The sequence below is a fragment of the Pseudopipra pipra genome, chromosome 6, assembly GCF_036250125.1.
Source record: "Pseudopipra pipra isolate bDixPip1 chromosome 6, bDixPip1.hap1, whole genome shotgun sequence".
Lineage (NCBI taxonomy): Eukaryota > Metazoa > Chordata > Aves > Passeriformes > Pipridae > Pseudopipra > Pseudopipra pipra.
In genome coordinates this window covers 60,927,764-60,939,849 of record NC_087554.1, presented here as the reverse complement: position 1 = coordinate 60,939,849, position 12,086 = coordinate 60,927,764, and the positions used below count along the sequence as shown (strand labels likewise).

The window sequence follows — 12,086 nt, the reverse complement described above, 5'->3', positions numbered from 1 at the left end:
CTTTCTGTCTAAATATTGTTGGTTAGAGAGTCAGCTGATGGGCTGTAAAACTGACAGTCTTGTTACTGGTGCTTATAAATTGCTTTTGCTCAGCTGGAGTTCATGTAGGACCATCTGACTGCCCAGAACTGACAGTTTTAATGATTCTGTTTCTCCAGCACTTTCTCACTGACCACTACAAAAATCTGATCTGTCTCTTGTTCTGCCAAGCTGTTTTGTGGATCAAGTTCCCTGTCCTCTGGGGATTTGCAGTGTGTCAGCCATCAGACCAAGCAAGTTCGATAATAACTGACCTGAGAATTGCTACTCCAACACTTCTGGGCTCCTCTGTACTAGAGATTTTAGCGTTAAAATGTCACAATTCTGAAGGCTGGAGGACAGGTGCATCCCCAGGAGAAAGACACAGGTGCAAAGTATTCTAAAAATGGAAAATGCCAACTATAAAAGTTTGGTGCTTGGCTGCTGTACCCTCACCCCGGACTCTGTTGGGTACCATTATCTTTTTTTCCAGTTCTTCTTTTCCTGTGCTGCATCCCAGGTAAAGCAGAACAACTTCCCCTTCTAAACCACGTTTCACTCACACAATATGGGAAATTCCTCACATCTCAGCACTATCTGGTGAAGGAAGAGACACACAGAGCTCTTCCCTGGGATGCACAAAGGCTGAAGCAGGCAGGAACACAACGCCCCTGACCCAGCTGCATCCAGGGGCTGCAGCTGGAGACATCCAGTGGTTACAAAGCTGCCTTAAAATAACAGGAAGCTGATTTCAAAGAGGTATCTTTAGATGAAAAGCACTCAGAGAAAAAGGGTTTCAAAGAGAATTAGCCCATGCAGGAGATCTAAAGCTTTACCAGCCCTGTACTGTGTGTTTGGTGTCTCCAGGTGCTCCAGCAGAACAATGGGAGCAGCTCTTCCAGCCTCCTGCCAGGTTTGGGGGGATTTCTTATGGTCTTAACAATCCAATTCCTGCTGACATAAGCTGTACATGCTTTTTCCACCTTTCCTGTTTCCCTAAGAAGCACATAGCCAGGACCAGGCATGGATTGATGTGTGCCCACGAACCCAGAGCAGGGGAAGCAGGGCAGAAATTCCTACCTGGGACAAACTGGAAAGAGGGGAAGGGCTCTACTCCTGCGGCAGCATCTCAGGGGAAATGAGCCCAGTACAGCCACAAAGATGTGACAGTATTTCCCATTCCCCACACACTCCCAGGAAATCAGCCTTCCCACCACCTGGGTTCAGCTCATTCCATGGCCTCAGTGAGCTCATGAAAGCCCTCAGTTTTCCCAGAATCACAGAACCACAGAACCATGGAATGGCTTGGGTTTGAAGGGACCTTAAAGATGGTTTAGTTCCAATCTCCCCCATCTAGTTAGATATTGGGCTACTAATGCTGATGAGCTTCTCGGAACAGCTAATTCTCTAAGAGTCAGACACAAAGACCCTCTCTATAGATGTGGTTCAGCTCCCACAAACTCACCTGAGAGGTTCCTATTGCTGCTTGATGGGGATTGGTTTGGGAATTGAATATTCTGGGAAAATATTCCTTGGCCCTAAGCCAAGCTGAGCAAGTTCCTTTCTAAACTCTACCTTGTCCCACACCAGCTTTGAACTGCATCACATGGATTTAACATATATAAACCCTGATTCCTAGGTGGAATAAATTAGTTCTAGTCACTAAACACAGAGCCTAAATGTACAGTGGGAAGAAACTGTATAAAGCTTTATAGAGGCTTTGTGGGTTTGTCTTAACACTGCCAGCACAGGGTCCCATGGCTGGACCACATTCCCAAGAAAAGTGGAACTTGGAAAATGCTGCTGAAGCAGCAAATGGGCTGATGGGCAACTGCCCAACTCCCTTTGCCCTCACAGGACATATATCCCTGCACCAACACATGCTGGGCAAAGGGAACTGAAATTTCCCCAGGAACCTCACCTGAGAAGTTATTTATTTGTCCACCTTTGGAGCAAGACAACACTAAGGTCTGGGAACGAAGGAGCAGGTTTGGAGTATTCACATTCTCCCCAAAAGGACAACTGAGGTCACACTGCCAGGGACTCATCCCAGTTCAACCAGTTGTTGCTGGTGGATGGGGTTTCTCCATAAATGAACCAGCTTTGTGTTTAGCTTGAGAGCCAACCCCTGAGACTTGCTGGCACGAGGGACTGTCTCATGCAGAGTGCAGAGCAGGAGATACATCCTCTGTGAGGGTAAAGGGAGAAGGGGCTTTTTCTCTTACCCAGACCCTGGTTCTGCTGCTCCCACTCGATGGTGTCAGGAACCTGGTAGGACACCCCAGCCAGCTGGGCCACAGGGTTTTCCAGGCCAGCTATGGGATCCTGGGAGGTCTCCCCTGGAAGTGTGAAACCCGGCAGCTCCGTGTCGCCCTCCATGCTTTCATCCATCAGATCTAGGTCTTTGTCCTCCTCATCTTCCTCTTCCTCCTCTTCTTCTTCCTCCTCCTCTTCTTCTTCCTCCTCCTCTTCTTCACCCTCTGGCCAGGGAGACAGAAAAGAAACATCAGGAAAGATCCCACAAGACAGCAGGTTCATAGATCCCTGGAGGTGAGCACCAAGCTGATACCACTCCTCCAAAGGCAAAGCAGCAGAACGAGCTTGTGCTTATTTTCCAACAGGAAAGACACCCACAGGGGTCAATTTGGAGGAGCTCTTCACCACTGGAAGTTGCTGAGTAACAATGAGACGTTGTCTCAGACTGTCAAATTAGTGGGAAATACAGTAATTTTCTGCTTCCTAATAGCAGAGCACAAACAAGGATGTGCATGTGTACAACACCTGAGCATCTGCAACTGCAGAGCTCTCTGCTCAACTCATTTCAGCTCAAGTGAGAGCTATTTCTCTGATTTTCAGTCTTGGAGGCAGCAATAAGTTGGGTTTGAGTTTAACTTTTATTAAGCCTTTCCCAGCTCTGGAAAGGGTGCTGCTTTCCAGCCCAGTTACATTGATATGGTCCCTCTTCCAGAAAAGGCACCTGGCTTTGACTGGACCAGGTTGCTCCAAGCCCCATCCAACCTGGCCTTGGAAAGCATTGGAAAAAAGGCAGCACAGCCAACACCTCATGGAAAAGCAGATAAATGTGACACAGAGGAAATACCTGTGGATTTAGTGGAAGGTGTCCCTGCCCATGGCAGGGAAGGTGGAACTAGATGATCTTTAAGGTCCCTTTCAACCCAAACCATTCTGTGATTCCATCAATTCTCCACCACAGCAGATACCCATCCATTTCAAAACTGTCTGTACTGCCAACATACACAGACAAATATTGAAGCCATATTTCACAGCTAGAATCTAAAATGGTCACACGGGAAGGACTGGGCTGGATCAAACCAAAGGCCATTTCTGTCCACATCCTATTACCAACCACAACTGGCCACAGATGCTAAAGAAAGACCAGAGTGGGGAACACACAGAGCCAGTCTTCCCACACTTTCTCTTCCCAGCTATTAGTTACCAAAGTCCTGAGGACTTCCTAAGCCAGAATTTGCATCAGAGCTACTTAATAGCTCCTAATGGAGCCACCCACCAGGAAAAGATAATATCTAAAACAATGACATGCTTTGAATTTCTTATGGTTAGTTTGTCAAAGCTGGAAACTAAAACATAGTATTTAGCACTTTATCTAATTTGCACAAAGCTCTGCTTAGCCCTGTAGAAAATTCCCTCCTGATGTGCTCAGACTGGGACAGCCCATCTGCACCTGGGCTGACGCTTTAGCTGAGGGTCTAGGACCATGTTAAAAACCAATAATCCATCCAAACCCCCATTTGTTACCTAGATATCCCATTATTTCTGCTGGAGTTGTACCTCATACAGGTCACAGACACTGCAATGAGATGCAGTGGCTGAGGTAGGATGCCCAAGGGGCTGCACAAATCCTTCCTGCTGCAAGTAAAGAAGGTGATGCTTCACTCCTCTCCTCTCTGCTGCAGGATGTGATGGCACTCCAGCACAGCTGTTCCACAAAGCACACGAGAAACAAACTGGGAAACTTGAGGAATCATAAAATCATTAAGGTTGGGAAAGATCTCCAAGATCACTGAGTCCAACAGTCAGCCCAGCACCGTGTTTATGTTCACCGATAAAACATGTTCCTAAGTACCACATGCATATGCCTTTTGAACACTTCCAGGGATGGTGACTCCAACACTGCTGTGGGCAGCCTGTTCCAGTCCCTGACCACCCTTTCAGTGAAGAAATTCTTCCTAATATCCAAACTAAATCTGCCCTGGCACAACTTGAGGCCATTTCCTCTCATCCTGTCCCTTGTTCCCTGGGAGCAGAGCCCGACCCCCCCCTGGCTCCACCCTCCTGTCAGGGAGTTGGAGAGAGGGAGAAGGTCCCCTTGGGCACCCTTTTCTCCAGGATGAGCCTCCCCAGCTCCCTCAGCTGCCTCTCCTCAGACTTGTGCTCCAGACCCTTCCCCAGCTCTGTTCCCTTCTCTGGACTCACTGCAGCCCCTCAATGTCTTTCTTGTCTCGAGGGACCCAAAACTGACCCCAGGATTTGAGGTGAGGCCTCACCAGTGCCCAGCACAGGGGGACAGTCACTGCCCTGGTCCTGCTGCCACACTATCGCTGACACAGGCTGATGAGTGAGAGGTTGTATCAAGGATTTGCTTTCAAACACTGCATGCTTTTCTCAGCTCACCAGGCAAGACAACCCCACTTGCCACCTTTCAGTTCTAGTCCTGTATTTCATACAAATGAGCTGCTGTTTGGATTTAGCTGCATCATCCTGCTATCCTGCTTTTGGGGAAAAATCATTCCTGCACACAATTATACCACACAGAGCATCTAATGGAGCTTACAGGGAGGTAGTTAGCCCCTTAAATTCCCATTACATTTTATAGGCAGTTTCTGTCTTACACTGTGCCCATCATTTTGAATCAACATAAGAATTTTCTCTGTCAAACTGCATGTTTTCATATAAAACATACAGATGTGAAGCTGAGAATGGCACCTGGAGAGTGCTCGCAGGAAACCTGCAAAGACAAGTTAATGCAGGTCTTTTGCCCCTGCTGAGAGCAACACAGCTATAAACATTCCCAAAATTTAACAGCTGGAACAGCAGAGAAGAGGGACATGAACAGAGGCTTTCCTTAGACTGGGTGAAAAAGCAGCCAAGAGAGAACAGGCATCAGATTTTTATCTCTGAAAAACTACTTTGGGACAAGGATTTTAGAAGCTTCTTGTGATTTTAGCAAGCCAAATCCCAGACACCTGCCAGGATCTAGTGCTGAAGCCACAGATAGCCATCTCCGTGTCTCCAAAGCCTCGAAGGCAGCAGAGCTGAACACCCAAATTGAAAGTGCTGAGACCACTTATCACAGCTGATCATCACCAAGCTTCATCAATCACCACCAGCCACAGCAGAAAGCTGTGAAAAATGTGATCCCTGTAGCACAACCACTGCAAGGGGGAAGGAAAAGGCTCTTCGTTTGCTTCCTTCTCCTCTCTGGCTCATTCCTACATCTGAAAACAGCTTTTTAACTCCCCCCCCCCCCCCAATCCCAAAATGCCAGCAGCTTGCCTTGCTGCAAGGTGCAGTGCAGAGCACCACTTGGTGGTCACAAGGAGGAAGCTACACTTCCAAAAAAAAAAAAAAAAAAAAAGCAGAAACTTCACAAATGTGGGATTTCAGGAGTGGAGGCACAACAGGAGCCCGTGGGCAGCCTGTGCATAAGGCTTGGTAGTCTCATAAGATGGAAAACTAAAGTGAGCATCACACAGCTGAATCTCAAGCTGGAGGCTTGTGCTTCACTTGAAAGCCTTTTACAGAAGTCACGTTTTCCCTCCTAAATTGGCACTTTTTGGCCTTTGAAAGGCCTCAGCAGTAGCTTGAAAGAAAACAAACAGGAGAGACTGAACACAGCAAGGACTGAAAGTGCAAAGCCCAGCAGATTCAGAAGGAATTCAGAGTTTCACGTGCATTTCCAGCCCACTGTGAACTATTTTGTGTGTCATGGAACGGTTCAGGTTGGAGAAGCCCTCTCAGATCATTGAGTCCAACTGTTAACCCAGCACTGCCAAGGCCACCACCAACCCATGGCCCCAAGTGCCACATCCACACAGCTTTTAAATCCCTCAGGCATGGTGAGTACACCACTGCCATGGGAAGCCTGTTCCAGTGCTTGACAACCTTTCTGTTAAAGACATTTTTCCTACTATCCAATTTAAACCTCTCCTGGTGCAGTTTGAGGCTGTTTCCTCTTATCCTGTGTTTGTTACTTGGGAGAAGAGAATATCACTTCCCTAGTCCTGCTGGCCACATATTGCTGACACAAGCCAGGATGCTGTTGGCCTTCTTGGCCACCTAAGCAGTTTCTGCTGTGAGCCATCCTTGCTCTGTAGCTCTTCAGATGTCACATATAAGCTGATTTTGTTATCCTGTTTGCATGCACTGAATCCATGATGTGCCACATGGATCTATCAAGGAGGGATGGCATCCTGTCTCCTCTCCTGGTGACATCAGGAGACTTCAGCACTGAAACACTAACAGTCTAAGCAGATGTTTGTATTTTCACAGAATCATGGGAAAGTTTGGGTTGGAAGGGATCTTAAAGACCATCCAGTTCCAAAGCCCCTGCCATGGGCAGGGACACCTTCCACTAGTCAAGGTTGCTCCAAGCCCCATCCAACCTGGCCTGGAACAGTTCCAGGGATGGGGGATTTTCTACTGCAAGAATAGCCAATGGCAGTTAAAGTCTCATCTCCAAGAGTGAAGAAACCCAAAATCTGCCACTCTCTGACAGACTAAATAACCCTGGTTTCAACAACATAGGCTCTGCTCTGCCTGTATGGCAACAGGAAAGCAAAAGACTCCTAAGAAATTCAGCACCTCCCTGCTTTGACGATGGACCAAGCCAAGAAAGATGCAGGCAGCAGGAATCCCGGGGAAAATTAGATTCCCACTTCACACGTCAAAAGATTTTATTTTGAAGGACTCGACAACCTTGTAACAGGCACTCAAAATTTCCGGTTTGGAGAAGTGATAAGAGAACAGCAAGAAAACAAGTCTCAGAAAAAACAGCAAATTTTTAGCAGAGTTTTTGGGCTGTCCCAGCTTTATTAGCAGTCACCAGAAACAGCCACCATTGGCCTTTATCATGGGACTCTGAACAGATCCACAAGCAACACTGGTGATATCCACAGGATGGGGTTTGCTATTGCAGGGTGGCAAAAGCTCCCCCTGTGCTTGTTTCAAAGACAGGTCTTTCACTACAAAACTGTACATATCCATGATGACTTTTGTGGCTCAGCAAAGAGAACTGAGACCACATCACACCTCCTTCCTGAGGCATTTCACAGACCCAGTGGGGACCTACAACCAGCAGGGTCTGAAGCAGTTGGACAACAACCAGCAACCTCAAGGAAAGGCCTCAGACTCCATTTTTTGGGGTATCATTGCTTGAAATGAGCTGCAGCTGAAGCCACTCTGGTCATAACCTTGCTGAAGGCAACAGAGTTACACCAGGGCCTCTGTCTGCAGTTGAATAAACTTTCACTGAAGAAGGATGTTTCTATCTTTAGATATTTCCTATTTATGTTTGCAAACACTTTTATTCCTCAGAAGATTCGAGAAACCATCATTTGTCAGGTTTAGTGCACAAGAGAAATATCTTGCTGTGCCCTGAGCAGCGAGAGACTCTCAGCAGAAGGTGATATATTTGCTCACAGGCACAAACTGAATTCAAATTGCAACCAAAAAAAAAAGGAAGACCTAAAAGGTTAAAACCTGCAGTTGTCATTTTCTCTGTCCTTTCCCCTCCCAGCCCAGGTTGCTCACATCAAACTCAGAGGGCAATTGGCATTGGAATGGGCTGCCCAGGGAAGTGGTGGACTCTCCATCCCTGGAGATTTTTAAGGTAAGACTGGATGTGGCATCAGTGCCATGGTCTAGCTACCACAGCAGTAATGGATCAAGGGTTGGACTTGATGATCTCGGAGGTCCCTTCCAACCCAGCTGATTCTATGATGTCTAAATGATACCACAGAGTTTTGTTATGATCCATGGGAGTTTAAGCTGTGATTTCATAGATGGTCAGTGCTGCAGGGTCACTCATGTATGCTAATAACAACAGTGTGTAAGTATATAAATAATAATGTGGAAATAGCCACAGGATTAGGGATGGGAGTCTATAACCACTTTCACTAGGAAGACAGGCTCTGCCAAATGTTTTCCTTGGTTCACTTTCTGCGCTGCTTTTGTGATCACAGCAGACTGTCAAGGCAGGAAGGCCTTTCTAGGACAACTCTTTTTTATTATTAATCTGCTGCTTTCACGTGATCAGTAACAATGTCACCATCCAAGGGCTCCAAAACGCTGCCAAGAACAACCAGTGACAGGCTGGAAGAAGGCAGCTGCTGGAACGAGCTCTCCTGGTGCACAGGCTGCTGTGGTGGTTGAAGATTCCCAAGCAAACAGCAGGCACAGAAACTATGTAAAATGATCAGGGGAAAACCTCCCTAGTGATGAGCTCAGCTAAGCACAGTCATGTTCACTATCTGGGGTATTTATGGCCCACGTTGCACAATGTTGTTTTAAATACTTTGCTCTGGAAGGGGCATCAAATCAAGCATGGCCTCCCATGGGAAGTATCAGCATCCAAGGTATTGCACAGACACAGGGAAAGGAACTACTGGGAAGAATGTGTCTGTTGGATGGGATCCTACCACACAAAGCAAGGTAATATAACCCTACCCAGAGAAGTTTCAAGAGAAGAGGAAACAACATGTCACAGAATCACAGAATCACTTAGGTTGGAAAAGCCCTCTAAGATCATTGAGTTCAACCATTCCCCAGCACTGCCAAGCCCATCACTAACCCATGGCCCCAGGTGCCACATCTACACATCCTTAAAATCCCTCCAGGAACGGTGATTTCACCACCAACCTGGGCAGCCTGTTCCAGTGCTGGACAACCCTTTTGATGAAGAAATTTTTCCTAATATCCAATTCCCTGGTGGAACTTGAGGCTGTTTCCTCTTGTCCAAAGCTTTTCTGTGACAGAAGGAAATCCTTGCTCCCCTGGCAGCAGAGCTCAGCTGATGCTGGTTTAGGAGCTTTTCCCTGCCAAAGCTCAAGAGCTGCAGAAGCTGCTCTCCAGCAGAAGGCTCTTTGACATTGCACAAGTATGAGAGATTTGGAACCTGATCCTAACCTACTTCCCCCCAAACCTGAGGGGAATCACACTTGCTTTTCACAGTTCTGGCTCACTGCTTGTCACAGGATATCTGAGGCACTAAGGACTTTTTGGGGGAAGCAAAAGGAAAACAAAGGTAAAAGATACTCCAGCAGGGACCACGGGTCTGCTTCTGTATTAAGATCAAAAACAATTATTCTCACAATCACAGAAGGGCTTGGGTTGGAAGGGACCTTAAAGACCATCTCATTCCAATACCCTGCATGGGCAGGGACACCTTCCACTAGACCAGGTTGCTCCAAGCCCTTCCAACCTGGTCTTGGATACTCCCAGGGGCAGGACATCCACAACTTCTCTGGGCAACCTGTGCCAGGGCCTCACCACCCTCACAGGGAGAGTTTCTTCCTAAAAGAACAACAAGCTGCATTTCCAGCACCATTCACCTCAAAATTGTTTTCACACTGAGCCAGGATGGAGAGTTAGTTTAGCAACACAAGACTATTTTAAATGGAGAAAAAAAATGGAATGCTGCAGAACACACTGCATGGACTGTGACAGAGTTTGCTGCAGAACAGCTCTTCTAAGCCAGGTTGTGCAGGTGTTGAACTAACCAGGATAAAAACCAAGACAAGAATAAGGTAATTTATGAAGTGAGAGCAGTCAAATCAGTCCAGATTTAATGACCACAACCTGTAAGGGGACAGGGCAAAACAAGACAGATGAAGGCAGATACAGAGCTTACTTCTGTCAACAAAATGCTTTCCCACAGATAAAGAGCTGTAGGCATAATGTGTTTTTTCCAATCAAAAAAAAAGAAGCCCCAGCAGAGACATTAATTCCATTTCCATTGGAAAAGGCTCTCTGACTGTGTCTCTCCAGAAGCATCCAATTCAATCACACTGCCTGGAAACAACCAACAGCCCAAGAGTCAAGAAAATATTTGATTTAAGCTTCATATTCTAGAAAAGCCCAGCATGGATCATCACAGATGATGCAGATTTGGGGATGGATCTCTTGTTATGGGCAACAGTCTGTGGAATACCAAGGTTTTGGCTCAAGTCCTATCAGAAGCCAAGGGGAAGATGATGTGAGTCCACTCAGCTCACTTCTAGCCTGAGTTCTTGCTTCTTTCCAAGTCCTTGATCACCCTCCTGCAGCATCCCTGGTCCCAAAGCTTCCCAGAGAAGCTCCAAGAGCAACACTATCCCCCACACTCCAAGGGACTCCAGCCATGAGCAACTCCAGAAGAAAACACTCCTTGCAGAGACTCACTGTCACATCCCTGCTTATCTGAATCCACCTCCCTGGAGCCAGGAGGTTGAACTGCTTAATCCTCAGATTAAAACTAACAGAAACTCATTAAAAACTTTCACCCACACAGCCCAATTACCTTTCAACAGCAACCGTGGAGGATTTCTGTTGGTTTTGTTTGAGCTTGAAGGCAAGCATGGGAAAGCTATAACATTAAAAAAAGATATCTAAGTGAACTCTAATTTTTTGGACAAATGAGAAGTCAGATACACTTAAAAATTCAAGCATAACCTGGACAGAACAGGAACCAAGGTGTGTCAGACCAAGAAATGTCATCTAACCTGCTTGAGGCAAAACAGTGCCAGAATAGCACAAAGAACAGGCTGAGAGAGCAGCATTTGCTCAGAATGGAGAAGGGAAGGCTCCAGAGAGATCTTAGAGTCCCTTCCAGTGCCTAAAGGGGCTACAAGAGAGCTGGAGAGGGATTTTGGACAAGGGCCTGGAAGGACAGGACAAGGGGTAACAGAGAGCAGGATTAGATCAGATTTTAGGAAGAAATTCTTGGCTGTGAGGGTGGTGAGACCCTGGCACAGGTTGCCCAGAGAAGCTGGGGCTGCCCCACCCCTGGAACTGTTCAAGGCCAGGTTGGACAGGGCTCAGAGCAACTTGGGATAGCAGAAGGTGTCCCTGCCCAGGGCAGGGGGTCTGGAACAAGATGTTCTTTAAGGTCCTTTCCAACCCAAACTGTTCTATTATTCTACTCAGAGGAGATTCCTTCCCCTCCCATCAACCAAGACTGAACCAGCTGGGCAGAACCATGTCCCTTCCCAGACATGCTTTAAAACCACTCCAAGGGATTCTTCAGGAGGTGCTGTTGAAGACCATAAAGCAGGGCAGAAAGGGTGTTTGAGAGATGAAGCCCTGGAGAGCATCTCTTGGCACAGTCAGGCCCTGAGTGATCCTGTGCTTTGGGTTTCATCAGAGGTGCCAGGGCCTCTGAGGCAGAGCAGGGTGACCACGCTCAGCCCACTGGCAAGGCTGAGCCCAGCACAGCAGCTGCACACAGCTGGAGTTCCCTCCCTCCTCTTCTTCCCTGTGAGCCTTTAATTAGCCCAACACAATCTTAGCTGTTCACCCCCAAGCTCCCAACTCATTAAGGGCCTGATCACCCTCCACACCCCTCCCTCCTCAGCTCTAAGAGGGATTTCAGAAAACAGAATAAGTCACCACCACATTTAGCAGCAGAGAAGGCATCTTTGGTCAAACACTCACAGGAGAAGAAAGAAAGAAAGAACAGCTTAGGTTTGATGCAAAATTGTCATACTTTTTTTTTTTTACCATTTTCTGCTATAAAGGAGAATGAGGGATGAACCACCACCTACTGTGAGGAAGATAGAGGTCAACTTGCACCAGAGAGAGAGAGCAGTTCCTACTTCAGTGGTAGCAATAAACAAGAGGCAAGACAAAAGAGTGTACAGAAAACATTTAATAATTCATGCTGCATGTGCTTTGTTTTAAATATTCCATTCCCTGCCAATTTAGCTGATATCCAAAGAGCTGGTGAGAAATTATAACATCAGGCTAGTTAACCATGCTGGGTTAAGTGCCTGTTTTATTTACACCTCTGCATCCTAATTTAAATTTTTAACAGGGTTGCAGAGATTTAATGA

At 46.8% G+C, this 12,086-nt stretch overlaps 1 protein-coding gene across 2 annotated transcripts in view; it reads right to left on the bottom strand.

Moving 5' to 3' along the window:
• Positions 1–12,086, bottom strand: part of ARMH4 (armadillo like helical domain containing 4) — a 64,865-nt gene that overhangs the window by 37,840 nt on the left and 14,939 nt on the right. For both annotated transcript variants that reach the window (XM_064659532.1, XM_064659531.1), the window contains exon 5: positions 2,244–2,498. In XM_064659532.1, the coding sequence (XP_064515602.1) occupies positions 2,244–2,498 (255 nt within the window). The remainder of the gene's footprint in view (positions 1–2,243; positions 2,499–12,086) is intronic.